A 20,162-nucleotide genomic window follows, 5' to 3' on the forward strand; every position below is an offset into this window, starting at 1 on the left:
GTACGTTCAGATATACCAACAAAATGCAGCAGAAGCAGTGAATTTCATTATGAAGAGGTGTAGTACATTTCAGATTTCATACAGGCAAGCCTTCCCACTATCATGCTATACATTTGGGGAGTTATAAAGACACCCCAATGAACATTATAATATTATAGAAGCATCCCTAAAACCAACACCCTTTGTGGCAAGAATTCCCTATTTCCACATTTCTTTTTTAACTCATTGGATTTTCTGCAGACAAGTTAAAATCTGATTAAAAGTGCTGCAAGAAACAAACACGGCTACCCCTCCAAAAGTTCTTATAATGTTCAATAATGGTAGTGTGAAAATATAGCAAGTGGTGAAAGGAGAACTCTGGAGGTTCCGGGACAAGAAAGACCATCTAGATTAAATTGAGGCCACAGATGTTGAACAAAATTTGCAAGCATGAGCAGCACTGAGTTTACAATAAGGAGCCGTTTAGAAGCACTTTATCCAGCATCAACATATCAGAAGTCTAGTTTACAGTTGGAATAAAGTCTTCCTTTGGAATTTGCTATACAGTCTCATGGCTAGTCCACAAAATCTTATGCCACACAATAAATCACAGGACGATATCCAATGTTAGTCATACAAAGAGTAGGTCCTCTGAAATCACTGCGTGTACACTGAATTATTGGTTGGTTGATTGATTGATTGCATTTCTATCCCAGCTTTTTCTCCATAGAGCTCAAGGTGTCTTACATGGTTCTTCCCCTCCACTTTTAATCCCCACAACAACCTTGTGAGGTAGGTTAGGCTGGGTGTGATTGACTGGTTGAGACCACTCAGTAAGCTTCATGTTCAAGTGGGGATTCAAACTCTGGTCTCCCAGGTCCCAGTCCAACACTAACCCAGGCATAGGCAAACTTGGCCCGCCATATGTTTTGGGACTACAACTCCCATGATCCCTAGCTAACAGGACCAGTGGTCAGGGATGATGGGAGTTGTAGTCCCAAAACATCTGGAGGGCCGAGTTTGCCTATGCCTGCTCCAGTCACCACACTGACTTATCTTTGACTTAGTTGGATATCACTCTAGTTTTTAATATCCCACAAGTCTCTTTGTTATCTTTCATTTATTTTTATTTTGCCTCAGTGCCTACTGTTAAAATGGGATAATCATATAAACACAGCATACACCATCATTAATGATATCAGTTAACAAAAAATGTCAAGGAATCAAGCCTTAACAACCTACGTTAAGAGTATTTTAGCTTGCAAGGTGTGATACCACCCACTGCCATACAAAATGGGCTTTAAAATAGCCAGTCCATAGTGCTGACTACACTAGTAATTGTTGATAGCCGTCTACATAAGCCTGAACAGTAGCAAACAAAGACTTAACATTTGAAGATTTAGAATGGATTTAACATTTGACTGGAGAGAATTGCAAAACCTCATGTACTTTTGCACTACCCTGCTAGAAGGGCAATACTTCTGAAATCATTGCATAGCTGACAGCATGGAATCCCAACAGCATAAAAAGGAAGCAGTGAATCAGGGCCAGCATTTGTAATCAGTTAAATACTTTGAAAGCTTAAAGCTGGCCAGTACATTTCTTACATTTTCCCTGGTTATTAAAAACGAGCTTTAGAGCATGCTACAGTCAATCAAAGAAAGATTAAATACTTCAAATGACTATTTCAGGAAGTAGATCATTTTTATCCTTCAGTGACTCAACACACCCAAATTTTCCATGCTCTCTTTTTAAAAAGCAATGCTAAGTCCCCAATACCACCCACTCCTCCCTCGAAAAAGCCATCACACAACTAGCATTAAGTTCTTGCTGCTGCTGTGTGTTCCAGACACTGCAGGGTCATTCCATTGACTTACTAAACATGATTTGCCCTATTATAATCTCAACTATAAATTTTCATTAAGACAAGTTTTGGCTGGCTGCCCATGAGCTTTAGGGTTCGGATTCAGTGAAGCACAATTTGCTTGTTATCCAGTTGTGTTTCCAGAAGTACCAGTCCTCTTCTCTCCTCACTCCTGCCACCCAATAACCAACCAGCAATTCACCCAATAAATCCAGAGCAAAAGCAAACAGAATCAAACTGGGACTGCTATTCGGAATGCAAACGGGTGACTTGCAAGAGCAGAGGATCCTCTTTATACAGATCTCTTTCCCAACTAGCACCCCAAGCCGACAAATTCAGAGTGAACAAAATATAACTCCCAATTATTAAAGCTCCATATTTGCAAAGGCAGCACACCACGGGGAACTGAAGGCTCCGCTTCCATGGAAAATGAACAGGGCACATTAACATGAAACGAGTTTTAGACCTCTGATATAGACTATTAAAGAATTCATTTTTCAAAATGATGAACTGCTACCGACGCACGGCATTCTTCTACTACATTACACAACCACAACCTGTCTCCTGAGTTTTTACTAAGAAACACAATATATATTGTTCTGTTTATGGTCTGGTTCCTGGGCAGTGTCAACTGACTGGGGAGTTGCTGGGCCTCGAGAGAAGGGCCGAGGCACTTATATAAACCATAAGGCATTAAAAGGGAAGCGCTCCTTACTTCTCAACCTGGTTTCTGGCATATAGTCTGCTTTATCGTGGACCCATTCTGGACGGTGGGGCCGGATGTTGGCTTGAGAGGCAGCATATGCCACAGGGTCATTGCTAACCCAGGCTGTCAGGTAGATGTAGAAGGCATTGGGGTTAATGATTCCATCTGCATCCACCAGGCGCTGTTTAGTCAACTGCAAAAAAAATAAAAATAAAAAAGGGGAGGGAAGGAAGAGGAAGGAACAGTTTAGGATGGAATTAGGACTTTTGTTCAGAATGTTAGGACTTATGCCCAATTCTTTTAACACAAGAAGGAAAGGCATTATGCAACAGCATGTAAAATGGAATAATAGCCTTTGAAAGAAGACTTTATACTTAGCAGAGATGTCATAAAGAGAGTTTTGTTTATGGTAGAAAAACTACATTTTTATATTCAAGAGGTTTCATATAGCGGAAAATGCTTTGCATGCAATTCATTAGAAACATTAAATCAACAGAAGGTTCCAGATGAAGACTGAGCCAATTAAACCTAAATTCTAAAAATGTTGTCTGCAGCCAAGAGGGGGGAAATGACCAAACTGGAGAAACATATTTAAAGCTAGTTTTGAGGGAGAGAAAAAAAAGAAAAAGGAACCATGGAGGTCGGGGGGGGGGGGCGGGAAAAAAGAATCTGGCAAGAGTCCTATAGACGTCTGTGTGCAGTTAACCTCTGTTGTTAACACTGAAGGAAATGCCACCCAGTAAATGGAGGAGAGCTATAAAAATAAAACAACATCTGTATAAATTTTGCTAACACTTGCCTCCTATGACCTATGTATTCAGAAAATGCCCAGCACCCAAAACCAGATGAGTCCACTCTTCCAGGGGTCACATGGGTAAGTGAATTTGGAGAATTTGAATCGGATTTTCTAGGAACAAAAGATGTCCCGCCAAACAACTGGGGTGATATACAGAAAATGCCAGGAAAGGGGCGACACACAAGGGGTTTTGTTTTGTTTTGTTTATTTTTCATTCTGCCCCAACTCTCATTTTCATGTCTTTCTAATTATGTGAAAAACAACAGTGACAGCAGCCTAAAAAAAAAAAAAAAAAGCAAAGCTGGAATCTAGAGATCTGGATTCAATTAATCCACAGGATATGCAACAACTGTATGTCTTCAAATTGTCTTTGGAACTGCAGAGAACAGCTCACAGCCTCTGCGGAGGCAGCAGCACACTTTTATCCCTCCCAGGCAGAAGAAATTATATCAGGAGCCACGGGCAATCATTTGTTCCATGCTGCATTTTGCATTTGCTGCCAAACAAACAAAAAGTCTCTTAGGGCACCTGATTATGGTTCTCTCTCCTCCCTGGATTTGCATATTGCATAAAGGTAAGTAGTTGTTGTTCTCTCACATATATATATATAAATGTCTGATGTTTTATTATGCTTTTATATTTGTTGGAAGCAGCCCAGAGTGGCTGCAGCAACCCAGTCAGATGGACAGGGTACAGATAATAATAAAACCATCAACATCATTCAATTTTACGCAATGCCACTTTCGTCAAAGTACTCTAAACCGTGCTTTTGAGTCTAGCAAACAGCTCCTGAGAAGGTCATTGGAATGTTATTTTCTGCATGAAAGCAAAGAAGTGGAGTTTGGAATGACACAGTTCCCTTTACAGACTTTTAAACACCTCCCTTAAGGGTCCTTAGATAGAAGGGGGCTTTGGCAGTGTTTGGCATGAACTTGCAGCCAACGTGAACTTGCACTCCACACAGGGACCATGGTTCCAGTTCCCAGGCTGATTGCTGCTAGTTCAAACTAGCAGATCAGGACTGGTGGCATGGAAGCTAGCATGAAACTCATGAGGGTACAGCAGCAGCCCACCCAGATGGCCCAACAACTGATTCCTTGAGGTACTTCCTGTTGTACCCGGGTAGATGTTTGCACTTCTATTGGGAATTATTCTATACGATTCTAATAAGAAACTGCTATCTACATCACACATAAGCGTAACACAGCATAACTGGCCCTCCCAACTTGCCCATGGCAAAAAAATGTAAAATAAAACTGTACAAACAGCTACAAGCTGCAGCTAAAACATGGGACCACACCACTATCCAAAGCTGCTTAGCCCATGGGAATATTCAGATACTGCATCAGTGCTTCTACAAAAAAGTAGACCATATAAATACAGGAAACACCCTCTGCCCAAACCTTATGAGCATATTCACATGCAGGGTTTTCATGATCACGATGGAGCATTATTCAACTCGCACTCAGGAATGGGGAAGCAATTTTGGAGAAAAGAAGAATGATCTGTCAGGAGGTATCATTCCTTCTCCCATTTAGCTTGGAATGCCCATGAACAGATCTGAGATTTTTAACATTATGACAATTTGCCCTGAATAACTTCTCTTTCTATTCAAAGTGTTCAAAGGAAGTCACACATATACCAAGTTGGAAAACGAGAAGGAAAAAAAAATAGTGTGCAAGTTTATCACCCACCCTCTCCCCCTACCTCTGAGTACCATATTGTCTTACACTGAACGTAACCAAAAGACTTTATAATCTGAACCAAAATAGAGAGATTGCATGTTCTTTTGTATGTCATGAATATATATATATATATATATATATATATATATATATATATATATTTAACCAGCTCACTTGGGAGAACTTACAAGCTCAAACTCAAAGCATCGGAATGAAAGCAAACTATGCCAGATTTGCCACTCATATTGGTGCAAAGGAAGCACAGTTCCTCTCATTCATAAGAGTGTGAGCTGGCACAGAAGATGTAAGAAGCCTCTAGATCAGGCTTCCTCAACCTTGGCCCTCCAGATGTTTTTGGCCTACCACTCCCATGATCCCTAGCTAGCAGGACCAGTGGTCAGGGATGATGGGAACTGTAGTCTCAAAACATCTGGAGGGCCGAGGTTGAGGAAGCCTGATCTAGATGTATGCAGGGTGGCATTTCATCTTTTGGTCAGAGAAATGCAGAAGTCTCCCACTAAAAACAATGCCCTCATTAACATGCAATCCAAACCATGGGCTAGCATGAATAAGCACCGATGTTGGCTTCCAGAAAAGAGATTATGGCTGCTTTGCTCCTCACCAGTCGTTTTGTACTGCACAGTGCTAATCTATGGTTGTCCGAAACTGGGCTCGTGGTTTAGCTGTTCCCTGGCTACAGCTTGTGGTTTGTCCGCACAGAACTGAACGGTGAGCCTGGGTTTGGGTAACACACACTAAACCAAACCATGGCTTAGGTCAGTACAGCACAGCAGCAAAATAACCAGGTAGGAACAAAGCGGCTGCAATCACTTCTGCACTTTCACACTGCCATGGTTTGGCTTAGCATTTTGTGTGAAACACGCCCCACTGGAGTTCAGCAGATTTGGGGTCAAGGTGCATTTAAACTCATATTCCTTGGTCATGACTGGGACTAGCACAGAAGATGTGATTTTAAAAAATGTTCCTAGACTGTATCATGTAATACTACAAATAGAGAAAATCACATACATGCACATTAAAACAGCTCCTTGGGCCTACAAAATCAGCAAGATAAATAATGCATTGCAGAAGAAAAGAATGGATGCCAGGATGTAAAACTATCTATTTCGGTTACTCCATTCCTAGGCCTGGTGCTGCTGCTGCTGCTGATTTTATTTTAAAAAATCAGTTATAAAGAATAAAGTAGTAGAAATGAACAGGAAACAGAGAGAGAAAGGCCTGCTGCTTGACCATCAAACCATGGTTAGGCGACTGAGGGAGCCCCAATGAGCTTGCATGGAATCTGCCCCCATCCTTTTCCATACAGGCATCTTCAAAAATGCAAGGGTGTTGGTGTATGGCACTATGGTTAGTGTCTGAATATTTTCATGAATAATTGTTAGCTTTGGAACCACAGTCAGAAGCTGGCTTGCAAACTGTAATTTAGGCCAGAATTCTTCCCGCCACGGGTCCTCAGCAGTTGTTGAACTACAGCCTTCATTACCCCAGCCAGTTTGGCAAAGGATGATGGGAGTCGTAGGTCAACGACATCTGGGGACCAAGGTATGAAGAAGGCTGACTTAGGCTAACTAACTATGGTTGTGTTAAGATCAACGCACAACAGATGCCAGAACGAATCCTAGAAACATCGCCAGGCTGTGGGCTTTTCTGGAATGGCAGTTACATAAGAAGGATGAAAAAGTGACAAAAGATTACTTGTATCAGGGTTCAGTCTGACCAGGAACCCAGGGAGACTTCATATAAGGAAGCAACATAGGGGCCTGCAGAAAACCCTAGAGTAGCAGAGGATTCTGAAGGGCCCACTGAGATAGCCATCGGCCAGGAGAAGGTAGGTTGGGAACAGACCAGTAATTATTCAGGTTGAGGGGATTCACAAATGGTTCCTTCAACAGAGGTATCACAATTGTCTCCTTCAAGAGGGCAGGAATGACTCCCACCTCAAGGAAGGTCACTTCATGACCAAACCAGTAAACTCAATACTAATAGCCAGGAAGGTTTTTCAAATGCACAAAGAGATCAGCCAGACATTTCCAGTGATTCTGTCCACATCTCCAGGTGAAATCAACTGAAACTAAACAGAAGCATAGTTCTGAACTTGAGGTGTCATTCAGTTTGAAGCTGATGTAAGTAACATTATTCGCAAAGTGCTCAGAAAACAAATCACAGCAAGCCACCTGGTTTGTTCAACCTTGTGGTCGGGTCGTGATAAGCCTCAGAAATGGCTTCTCTGGGCATTATTGTCCAGATGCAAAGGTAGCAGAGAAGTCTCATTCTTCATTGCCACCATTGTAATAAGGAATACATTTGAATAAGCTCTTCCCTGTGTGTGGTGGGATTCATCTAGAGTTTCCTGTCACCATTACTCAAGCTGTCATTCCTTTGGCTTCAATGTCTACAGTGCTCTGGACCATGTATGGGAAACAGCAGGTCAGACCTAACTGTCAACTTTGTATTCCAGATATTGACTAAGGCTTTAAACAGTAAAGAAGGTAGGAAAATTACTTCCCATTTGCATCATTCCATTTAAACAAATAGAGTTATGGTAGTATTTTTAAAATTACCTGGCTAATATCAAAGGGTTTGTCTTGGATGCCCGTTTGAACCAAAAGCTTGTAAGCCAGAACAGCATCTTCAGATCCATTTCTGTAATTGTTGTATGTGATCTTCCCAGATTCCCAGTCGCGATCAAAAGCCCCCTGAAGCCCTGTTGGAAGGTAAGGGGACAGATTGTTGTTGTTATTTTTCACCCAGCTTGTAAACCAAAAGAAGAAAAACCAGAGCAGCTTTCTTTCAAACTGCTAATGAAGAGATCGCAGGATTGTGGAAGTTTTCAGCTCTTGAGTAAGTGCTGACAAGAAATGTGCAACATCACCATCACTTTCTTAGAGCTCTTTTTGACTCTTAGTTCTGTCCACTCCAGCCTCTTCCTCATAGCCCTGGAACGAGCAGAGCCTGGCTAGAGTACTGTGACATGCTTCCCAAACAGATGTTTGGGAGGGTGCCACATGCCTGAGACACTAGCCTCCCAGAACTCCAGAGGCTGCATAACCTGCCTTTCCCATCTTCCAGCTAGGCTGTGGATGACTGCCAGGCTGTAGCTTCAGACAAGACCTCCTGTTGCTCAGAACTGGCCCAATCCACCCACACCCACTTAGCCAAATACTACCACACGTGAAAACATTCTGGCATCATAACACTGCTGTGTGTGGCGGAACACATGGCTTCTATCCAATGGAGAGAGAGAAAGGCAGCTGGAACTCCATGTGTATGCAGTGTTTTGAAAGACTTATAGAGATGTGTATTCACACATGGGCTGGGGAACCCCTTTGTGTGAGCATGTAATATGCACAACTTTAAGTTTGCAATGGCCCTTTGCTATGAAATCTCCTAATGCACAATATGGCTCTGTTAACACTACTTGCATTGTGATAAAAATGAAGAGAAACAGATCAGGAATTTTATCCTAGATATGTCCCTCTAATAAAGGGAAAGGAGGGCACAGATTGCGAACAGTAACTCCAGGAGATGAATTTGCTCCCTCTGTTCCCTAGGAACAATATATACTTGCATAGCAACAGTTGCAGCAAACCAGACTTTTTATTAAATAATAATAATAATAATAATAATAATAATAGAAGCAAGGTAAGAGTGTTATAGAACCATTTCACCATAAATCTCAATTCAGCACAGGACTCACACATAGACACAACGCCCCCTACCCAGCCAAAACCCCCCCCACCCAAATCAAGAAACCTTTCATCAGCACACATTTCCAGATAATAATGAAAAAGTGATCTCCAAATTGAACGGGACCGAAACAGAAGCTCCTCACTCCTCACTTATTATGTTGTGCAGGATCTGTTCAGGCTCCTTAATGAGCACTACAATTCATGGATGATCCTGGTGGATTGTGTCCACTGATTATGACTACAGAGTTGGGGAGGAATTCAGATGATTGCCCAAAATAAAGCTCCACTCACTCACTCCCCTGTAAAATGAATTACACAATGGGAAGGAGACACCCAGCGCTGTGTTGTTTCAGCTACCACTAGGTGCTGAAGCCATAGGTTACACGACAACATGACCAGAAATTCCACCACAAAGCCGGAGGAAAAAGAAACCCACACTCCAACTTTCAAACTTCAAACAGCAACTCAGCTCCTTCTCGAGCACAGCGTGAGTGAACACGATTTTGTCAATTTGTTCCATCTGTTCAACTTGTGTAGCTAATACAAGTTGTGGGATCTGCTGCCAGCACGTGTAAAGATCACAGCCAACACCTATTCACTCTCAACTGTTATTTCCCTCTTTGCCACCCCTTTCAAGGCTGGGGGGGGGGGGGAGGGTGGGCAAAAATACCTCACAGCACAAATTTGGATCAGATTTAGAACAGTAAGCCGCAGCCCAGCACAAGGAGGCTGTGTGAGAAGAGATGAATGAACCACATGTCTGAGGAAGGGAAGGAAAGGGGGAGAGAAGAGGGGAAAGGGGGGGGGGAATAATCCACCGACCCACCTCACAGCTGCACTGAGAGGTTGTAATCAAAACCATCATTACAGATCTGATAGGTTAGCTACAGCTATAAAGAGATAAGAGCGATGGAAGGAGAAAACATGCCCTAAACGACACAGCCCTAGGCTCTGGATGCGCAATTCCCATTTACAAACCCTCCCTCTGTTTCCTTTAAAATTGCCTCCCATGTAGAAAGTTGCAATAAAACTCACTCCTGAAGCCAAACAGGTTCAGAACAAAAGCAGCAAATGGAGCAAGCCTGCCAAAACATGGCACATCCAGTCCCCGCAACACCTGGCCAGGAGCACAGAGCAACTATTGAAATCTAGTTATCCTAATACCATCTAAAAGAATTCAAAGCACCAACCAAGAAAACTTGAGTTGCTGAGGGCAACTCAGAATGAGACGAATTTAGGAAGTGGAAAAATACAAATCCCCTCCTTCCCGTAATTTTTTTTTGAAAAAAGAAAAGAAAAGAAAAGAAAATCCATTCCAGTACATTAAATGATTGGGAGTATATGGGGTTATGTTATTAGTGTGTGCCTATACACAGTGTAACATGCCCTCAACCCCTTGGGGATAGGACAAGCTATAAATCTAGCTAACTAAAATAAATGAATGAATGGTTAACTCATATGAAACTCGCGTAGGTGTACACCACTCAACCTGTACCAGGAATATCGTTTCTAACAGTCCAATCCGAAGGAAAGGAACCTTAATAAATAAAATGTAAAGGGATACTACAGGAGGAAAGCAGAAGAAAGAAAACCACTGTAACAGGGGGAAAAACAGAAAGAGAAAAGAGTACATTTGCAGAAAATCTGGATTAGTGAACTGAGTTTTTATTTTTCTCCTTACCTTGCAGCCAGTCTCTAAAGTAGTGCAACCACATTTTGGGAAGCTGCTTGTTCTCTTCCAACAAAACGTACGTTACGTTGCTGAAACTTTTGTGAAGCTCATAAAGTAAGTGCTGGATGTTGGGATAATCCGCTTTCTGCGTAACGACATACATGTGGTAGAATGAGAAGTACTTGAACTGGGCTGCAATGAAGTCATACTCCCGTGTCTCCCGCGGCACAATGTCTGTAAGATCAAGTCCATCTCTCACACGAGTAGTTCCATAAAGACTGAGGCCAAGTAAGGCCAGGAAAAGAAAAATGACCACAAGCTGCAAAAAAGGAGAATAAAGAAGGGTAAATGAAGAAGTGACATCATTGAGAAGAGTTTCATGCAACAAATACTACATAGAGTCAGTGCTTTTCTTCTGGGGGTACTCACAAGTACACAGTACCAGCACCTTATTTTTCTTGGAAGGAAAGCACTGGTTAAAAGTGTGGCACTTACTCTAACAACCTTATGGTGAGTACTGGCACCTTTCGTTCTAGAAGAAAAGCACTGCATGCAGCTCCATCTCCCTGCAATGTCAGCAAGTCTAGAACCATTTCTCTTAGCACAAAATGCCAAGGCCAAATTGCAAATCACCCTCAGCACTGCCAAGATCCTGATTGCCCAATGTAGTCAGTGCTGGATCTATGCACAAGGGATATAATACAGTCATACCTTGGGTTACAGACGCTTTAGGCTGTGTTTTTTCGGGTTACGTACTCGCCAAAATCCAGAAGTACCGGAACGGGTTACTTCAGGGTTTCGGCAGTACACATGTACAGAAGCACCGAATTGCAACCCGTGCGTGCGCAGACGCAGTACTGCGGGCTGCGAACGCTGCAGGTTGCGAACGTGCCTTCTGCATGGATCACATTCGCAACCCGAGGGTCCACTGTAATGGGAATTCTAGGAACTGTAACTCCTTGCGGGGAGAAGAGTCTCCTAACAACTCTCAGGATGCTTAACGAAAGACATTTCCCCACTTTTCTTTGGGGAAAGCCGTGGCTGTTCAAAGTGGTATGATACTGTCTTAAATGGTAGAAACAATCCAGCCGTCTTTAACCAAGAGGCAGGGCATGCGAAGAAACACACAAGACAAGCACAGAGACGTTACCTTTGCTTTTGGTTTTAGTAGGAACGGAGCATACTGCTTTTCAGCAAAAGAGGAGAGGGTCCATTTCGTACAGGGTGGCTCCAGACAATGCAGTGTAGATTCTGAGAACTGGGAAAGGAGGTCCCTGGATGATCTGGTACTTTCTGGGCTCTGGCAGCTGAGGTTATCTTGTGTCACCATGACTGGTTGTACAGATATTTCTGAGCGAGGTTCTGCGGTGGTATAGTAAACCTGGGTATGAGGGTCGTATTCAGTGCGAAGCTGGACAGTGGACTGCATTGTGATTTGGGTTTCGTGTGCAAAATTGTGGCTGCTGTATGGCGGTGGAGGGCTGTGGCGCGTGCTGTCACCAGCTTCTGCATATGCTTGAGGTTCAATCTGAATCACTCTGCTAACACACGGGCTGAAAGAAAGGGGGACATTTATGCACATGTTTATGGCAGAGTCTATATAAATAAGTAATTTAAAAGTATAAGCAAGGTACCATCAAACATGCATGGCATCTTACAAAACATAAAAGGACAGGTTGCTACCTAAAACATTGATTTTACAAAGCAGCAGTTGGGGTGAAGGCTGATACTTGCTTGACAAGTATCAACCTTCCCCAAAATGATGCCCTCCAGATGTTTTTGCACTACAACTCCCATCAGTGATATACTGGCCATAGCTGATGGGAGTTGTAGTCCAAAATATCTGGAGGATACCCACTGGGGAAAGGCTTCCAAGGATGATAATTAAAGAATAGATTCATAGAATATGCAATACAACCCCCCCCCTCTCTGTGTGTGTGTGTGTGTCTCATACCATCAACTGTTTAAATATATTTTGATCAGTTGGTTGTCTGGCTTTTAACTGATCCATGTAAATATATCCATATGTTTTAAGTTTCTGGGCTCAATTCAAAGTGCTGGATTTAATCTTTAAAGTCCTAAATGGTATGGAACAAAGATACTTAAAGATACTTCTATATGATCCTGTCTAGACACCAAAATCAACCTGGGAGGCCCTTTCTGTGCATCTTGCCTTTCTCAGAGATTCGGGTGGCAGGGATACATGAAAAGGGCATTCTCCACTGTAGTGCGCAGCTTATGGAACTCCTTGCTCCAGGAGATTCACTTGGCTCCCTCTGCCACACTGCAAAATGTTAAAGTATATTTCTGAAGATTCAAGTGCTAAATAATTTAATAAAGGAAACCCTGCACTCGTTGCTGGATAGACACAACACCATTAATATTTCCTTTTTCATAAAGTTTGGGTTCATGTCGAAGAAAAAACATGTCTACAAAATCAGGTGCAACAAGCCATTATTTGTCATATTTTGACACATGCATATGCAGTAAGAAACACAGAGAGGGCTTCTAACAGATATATACTCTGTGTAGTACACACAGCTAATTGGACACATGTGCACTTGTCATACACATGCAATGTAGATGTAGCTTCACTATAAAGAAAGTGATAGCCATACATGATTTTGTCATATGAAAAGCAGCTCTAATTGTGAGAAGGAAATCCATATTTCATTCCGCAAAGGATGCCATGACCCAGCTTTGGATACAGAAATTGCAAGAAAAATTCATCTGTGGACTTATACCAGCATTTATAACTTGATGGCTTCTTTGGAAACATTCTACATGGCAGCTCTAACCATGTAGACAGCTTTATCAGCTGTATTTTTCAGCCATGTGGCAACAATGCTTGTTTCTCCATTCATGCAGAGGTGACAGGTATCTTGGTCTCTATGAGCTTGGAGCACGGAGCACAGGAAGTTTGATCATGGCCACATAATTCCATTTTAAGAAATGTATATATAATCCATGCAATCAATAACAGCAAGATGTTCTGCTGTTAAAGACAGTCCATGCAGTCATCCTATCTGCTCACCTTGTAAAACAACAGAATATATCCAATCTCCGATCTTCACGGCGGTACAGATCCATACTCAAAATAGCAGGGAAAATTAACAGAACCATGGCAAAGTTGAAGACCACAACCACAGCAGCCTATAGAAGCAAACAGAGAAGGACAGGGAATATCAGCAGAGCTGGTACATTTACAACATGGAGGATATGTTTTAGAAAAAAAACATAAACCTCTTTCATTTGGCAGCCCAATTTGGCTCATTTGTGCTCAAGATTTTGCTGGAATGGATTAAAGGAGTATTTTAGCATTCCTAATGGACCATGAGAATTTTTTGTAATCAATATTCTTTGTAGTATTTCATTATATATACCTTTTGATGAAGGCCTTGTACCTAGCTCAATAGCTTATGAAGAAAGATATAAAGATATCTGCTAATGATTTAACTCTAACATTATTATTTTTCCCAAATTAGCAAAGCTCAAAAGACAGACAACTGCAATGTGGCTGGAGAGACAACCACTGACTAAGACTCTCCTTGGAAGCCCCATTAACCACCACTTTAGACCTTCAGGAAAGAAATCCACTAACCAGCACATAATTTTTAAAACAGAGTTCCAGGATGGCTTCTCATGCATGTACAGTCCAAACCAGCCCAACTTCACTTAAGCAAGGTATCTGCATCTGGCTTTAGACTCTGCCCTAATGTGGAGATAAACCTGCTTACTGTCACCTGGAAATCAAACTGCTTTCAAAAGGGATAACTACAGGGGCCGAATCAAAGGTTGGCTACCCTCTTGCCCTCTTTAAAGCCCCCACAGAAAGGAATAACAAACAGCAGAGATAGAAAAGCCATCACCAAGGTGGCAACAAGGTCAGGGGTGCATTGGCCTTAAGCCAGTTTTCATATGTTTTTAGGGTCATTGTATTAACAGATGTTGATAGGCACAGAGAGCATCCTTTAGCAATTGCCCATTTCCCCAGCATCCTAAGAAGCACTGGATAGTTGGCTCAGCCTGTATCACTTCAGTTTCCAAAACACACCAATGTATCACCGCTTTGGAGCATTGCGGGAAAACAAAATGGTGCCCATCACCGCCTGAGAGTGGGCTTTGCTGAGGGCTCCTCAAAACTTCTGTGTTGGATGCATCACATGACCCATAGCTGTCAACGTTTCCCTTTTTTAAGGGAAATTCCCTTATTCCAAATAGGATTCCTCGCAAGAAAAGGGAAAAGTTGACAGCTATGACACAACCAGTTACAGAAATTGCCAACTCGCAACATCTCCCTTTAGTACAATTCTATTCTGCTGAGTGCTCGCTGGGCATGCCGAATATATTGTGTTTTGATAGTGAGCTGCATTAAAGTTTCTTTTCACTGGCAATTTCCTTGATTATGGTGAACAGCCTTTGCTCGATAAAACGCCTTTAAAAAATAAAATAAAATAAAATAAATGAGAATGTAGTCCCAGCACAAAAACTGCAAATCAGTAGGAAATCTCAGAGGAGTCTGCAGGGGGCTGGGGACAGGACACCCAACTATTAGCCCTGGGAAAGGGCCCTTTGCGTCACCACCCACCCTTTCAAATAAAGCAGCATTTAGAGAGGAGTCTGAACCCAAGGGCCTCAAGGTTTCCCCCTTGGAAATCAACAAAGCTGGCGGAGACTGCGGCCTTAGAGTTGCGGCCTAGTTGCCGGTGTAGGAAAAAGGTCCGCATTTAACCGAGAGCCAGTTTAAAAGCAAACAAGCCCCAAATTCTGAAATTTTGTACAGAAGTCCTGTGTATCTCCCTCAGCTACAAACAGAACTTGCTTTAAAGGGGGGAAAAATAGAAGCCCTTAGTAATCCGCCGCTTCAAAAAGCAGCTGCTGCTGCATGTGTTAACTGAAATAAAATAATGGAAGTCTGTGCTGGAGTCACTGAGGGAGAAAGCCTCATAGGCTGGGGCCCTGCCCAAGGTATGCGCTGCTATTTGCCATTCCTCGCAGACCACCCAAGGCGAGCGGGCGTATTGTATAGCCAGAGATGATGAGCAGATGAGGAGGCATGTTGGGCCGTCTTTCACCTTGCTATCTGCAGCTCGCTCCTAATGGCATTCAGGGGTTGCATTTTCCTCCCCCTGAGCCCTCCTCCTCCTCGCTCCCAGACTTTAAAAGTAAAAATTAAAGACTTTTTGACAGAAACAAAGGAAGCTTAAGGAGAAGAGGGGTTTAAATATTTCAGTTTAAGCTGGGAGTAAGATAACAAATGAGTTTTTACAGCCCGCATTGTTTCTCCCACTCAAAAGGAAAATGGGACACTGTGCATCATTAAGCAAGCACACACAGAGAAAGTCATTTGTGTTTGCATGGAGGGCTCTCGCTACAGGAAAGAGACCACGGCATGTTTCTTTGCTAGGCAGCTCATGAGGGAAGAACTGACAGTGGAAATCAGTCCTAGAAATGAATTATTCTGTGGCAAGAATTCTGGACAGAAAGCCTTCTCAGAAGGCTGCAACAAAGGATGAAACTGGGAGTCCATCTCAGGCTTATGGGCAAAATCACAGCATGCAGAAGCTTTTTTGCAGAAGCTATTTTGAGTCATACTCAAAATAAACCCACTGAAATAAATGGGCACGGCTAACTTAGGTCCATTAATTTCAATGGGTCAGAACTGAGAAAAACTTAGTTGGCGCCATGTTTAATGGAATGGATTTTCCATGTAGGACATTATATTCTATATGCAGTGAAGGTAAAAGTAAAGGTAGAGGTAAAGGTAAAGGTAAAGGACCTCTGACAGTTAAGTCCAGTTGCGAATGACTCTGGGGTTGCGGCGCTCATCTCGCTTTACTGGCTGAGGGAGCCAACGTTTGTCCGCAGACAGTTTTTCCGGGTCATGTGGCCAGCATGACTAAGCCGCTTCTAGAGAAACCAGAGCAGTGCACAGAAACACAGTTTACCTTCCCACTGGAGCGGTACCTATTTATCTACTTGCACTTTTTGGCATGCTTTCGAACTGCTGGTTGACAGGAGCTGGGACCGAGCAACGGGAGCTCAGCCCGCCACGGGGATTTGAACCGCCGACCTACTGATCAGCAAGCCCTAGGCTCAGTGGTTTAGACCACAGCACCACCCGCATCCCTATATGCAGTGAAAGGGAGGACATATTATCAATCCCACCTTGTCCTGAAGTTCAGGAGTGGGGGAGGATCAGCCAAACAGGCTCTACATTTCCAGGGACAGCTGTATTGTCCAAACAGGCTCCAAATTGCCTTTCAAATGCAGCATTTGGTACAGACAAATCCAGACGCTGTTCTATTCAATACACACTGTAATGACCAACTGTTAAGAATTACATAAAGTTCTGGTACAAAAACAGAATCACCTTTACTTAGAAACATAGCGTTCGAAAATCCCATTATTCTAGGCGCATTTTGCGACAAGGGATTTCATTAGCAGTGAAATGAGTAGTTTCTGAGCTCTGGGCACAGTGCTGTGATTAAGATTTCAGATTAAAACTGCAGAGTGGAAGGAAAGGAGGACCTTTTTCAGCTTCCCCATTTCCAGCCAGTCTCTGAAGACTGGAGAAGAGACCCTCTTAAGAATATTAGGGGGGCAGGCAGGGGAAGCATTGCTTTGTTTTTTGCAGTCTTCAGATGAGGACTAGCGTTTAGCTGCAGTTCATTCATTTTCAGCTTTGTATTCTTGTTATTAAAAAAAGTGTGCCTAGACATTCCATTGTTGCACCCCTAACCTAGGTTTAAGGTGCCACTTAGCTCCTAGCTTTCATTTCTCAGTTTCTAACAGTGGTTCACCTACTGGCCAAGAGGAAATTTTGGACCTAGATCAGGGGTGTTATCTTATACTAAATAAGCACTTGCTCAGGGGGCACTAGATTTGAGAGGCCCTGCTATGCCAAGCATGCCACTGCTATGGATAGATTCAGCGTTGGAAAGCTCTGGCAGCAAAGCCATTCTGCTGGTGAAAATATGCAAGTGCAATGGCAGAAATGGGGAGCAACCTTGGGCAAGACATGGGTAGCAGGGGGTGCATTTCAATTCATGGCTGTGTCCACAGCCCCAGAGTTGTCAAAAAGATTTTCCCTCCTGTTGATTTTAATGGAAGAGGAGGAAATTCAAAAAATGCCACCCCACGTCAACAATTGCCCCACGTCACGTTCCCATAACAGATACGGAGCAACTTTGCGCCCCAGCACAGCACTGCCAGTATATAAACCCCAAACAAGAGAAAAGAACTCAGACAACAAGGAGTGAAGGATGGAGTTAAGACTTTCTGGCAATATGTCAATCTCACAAGGGGGAATTTAGCTGCTGGGAAAGGGCACTTTAGCACAAAACAGCCTGTTTCCAGAACATTTCTCATACTAGAACCCTAACAGGTGTTCTGTCTCAGGACTCCAAGCACAGCCAGCCACAACTCCAAGCTTTACTCCATTCTAAGAAGCAGAGGTGCAGGACAGAGAACCTCACACAGGTAAGCAAGGGAATGTAATATTTAGGGCACAACTGCTACAACCACCTCCCTTGTTGCGTATGTTAACACTGTGTCTTGTCTAAACTGTATCGCTCCCACAAATTCACACACACACACACACACCTCACATTAGTGGGAAGCAGTGTCCTCCCTCAAACATAAATAAGCTCTCTGCTGGCAAATGCCAGATACTGCTTTTCACTGTGGGCCAAACTCTCCTGAGCATTCTCTCTAATTTCCAGACTGAACATACCTCATAAACATAGCTAGACTGGATAGTAAAAAAAAAAAAAAGGGGGGGGGGGAGGAAAAATAGAGATTATTTTTTCCTCCTTTTTTCACTTTCAGCAGTATTTTTTTCCCTTTGGCAAAAGAGCAATATGAACTGTTATTTTTGAAAACAGGCACAAGTAATGTGTGCACATATTCAGAAGTGAATATGTCTAGATTCATTTCAGGAGCACCAAGTTATATACATCTGCAGATGTTGAATCGAAGCCGATAAAGTACTAAAGAATTCCAAAAGGAAGCAGTTCACTTATGGGTGTTCAGAAGAGGGTGACTGTATCCCTGCACACAAAATAAAAGTATAACTACAGATACAATTTGAGGATCTGACTTCCACACTGGCGGCACTCGGTTACTGAGCAACAAAGGCTAACCCAGTGAAAGTTTCAGAGAGATCCATCATTCACATCTGAAACATCAGCACCTCCTTTGATAGTCATTTGAACTGAACTAAATCAACAGCTTGGTGGTATGGAGAATGTACCACCTTGCCTGAAACAAAAGAAGTTCAGAAACAGGCATTGATATGGAAGACTGAAAGTTGGGTTTTCACCCTGTCAGGAAGCCATTTATTCTCTCTAAGCAGCTGGATTATTTTACAGATATTGAGCCTCAAAAGCCAATGAAGCCTTGATTGTTATCTTATAATGTCTCGAGGAAAGTGAACAAAGATAGAGAAAGGTCAAAGCAACACTCTGTTTAAGCCCATCTGCTGGTTGGGCTCCTATCGAGATGAACAGAAATAAACATTGCTGAAAAGAAAAAGAAAAACCTGTTATATTGCTGTGCTTTCTTAACTTTGGCAGCGGAAGGTCTCCGAGACAGACAGGAATTCTTCAATAAACAAATCTGAATGAGACAAAGACAGGGCGAAGGACTGTAAATGTGGATAAATCCACGTTTAAAAACAGACCACCCAAAAGCCGCTTGCATGGCCAGCTGATTTCGAATACTGTAATTAAATGCATCACCTGAATTTGGCCACACCTGGCAAAGTCGTAAGGAACAAATAAGAGATATATCAACTGCTGACAAGGGGTTCCTTTCTTTCTCTTTTTGCTATTCTTTGCTTTTTTCTAATATGCTTGATAACCATGGATTTTCAATACAAATCCTTTGCATATAATTCCACCTGCCACATATAACGTGATTAGGGTGACATGCTTTGTATTACAGCACATGAACATAGTGGTTGGACATTATTACTTTACTTAGGTCTCAGTGCAGCAGTTCTTAGCTCAGTAGTACAAACTGGCTTTTTTAATCCAACGTTTTAAAAAGTGGTTTGGAGCACAAAGATCTGCAGTGACAAACCTGAGTGGTGAACAAAAATGTGCCTATTATTTACGAGAGAAAGAACAAATCATGACCAGATGCATGAAAAGATGGGCAACTGAGATATGCAGTAAAGCACAACGATAGCACACGAGAATAAGCTGATGTTCCAAGAGGCCAAAGCTTTACTAGAGACTGGTTTTTAAGTTTGAAAATCTGAGGCATGTCAGTTTGAAAATCATTGAGCACCGTGCAAATATGCCCAAAACCTGACATTCCGAGGCAATTCAGAGTCTTGCTGGGAATATGCTTCAATCATTTTTAAAAATTATTTCTTTCGGAAGAATTACAGATTTAACAACACATGCATGCCTTTCATATGCTGATTTCATTTGCAGCAGAATTATTAGTTGCACAGTAGATCAGTTTTCAAGAATGGCGACGAGGATAAAGAAGTGAGCATTCAACAGCCTTGTTAAGGGGGGGGGGGTTTTGAAACCCAGGGTACTATTCATGATTTAACAATATACACTTGCTCTGGATTACATGCTTGTGGGCAATGCCCCCTCCCAAGAGAACAGGGCTTTCCTGCTGCAACTGCTTCTGATGTGGCAATGAGGTTGAGTGCAGCACACATTTCTCCAGATCATGGGACTGCCTCTGTGTGGACACGGCGGGAAACTGTTATAACTATGGAAAATTGTG

The 20,162-nt window shown here is 42.6% G+C and overlaps 1 protein-coding gene across 4 annotated transcripts in view; it reads right to left on the reverse strand.

Moving 5' to 3' along the window:
• Positions 1-20,162, reverse strand: part of PTCH1 (patched 1) — a 111,781-nt gene that overhangs the window by 19,009 nt on the left and 72,610 nt on the right. For all 4 annotated transcript variants that reach the window (XR_013843754.1, XM_079996000.1, XM_079995999.1 and 1 more), the window contains 5 exons: positions 13,447-13,565; positions 11,563-11,965; positions 10,422-10,731; positions 7,613-7,755; positions 2,559-2,742 (listed from right to left, as the gene is read on the reverse strand). Coding sequence is in view for 3 of the 4 variants with exons in the window: in XM_079996000.1 (XP_079852126.1) it covers positions 2,559-2,742; positions 7,613-7,755; positions 10,422-10,731; positions 11,563-11,965; positions 13,447-13,565 (1,159 nt within the window). In the remaining variant the exon portion in view is untranslated. The remainder of the gene's footprint in view (positions 1-2,558; positions 2,743-7,612; positions 7,756-10,421; positions 10,732-11,562; positions 11,966-13,446; positions 13,566-20,162) is intronic.

The sequence above is a fragment of the Podarcis cretensis genome (assembly GCF_951804945.1).
Source record: "Podarcis cretensis genome assembly, chromosome: 11".
In the NCBI taxonomy this organism is placed as follows: Eukaryota; Metazoa; Chordata; class Lepidosauria; order Squamata; family Lacertidae; genus Podarcis; species Podarcis cretensis.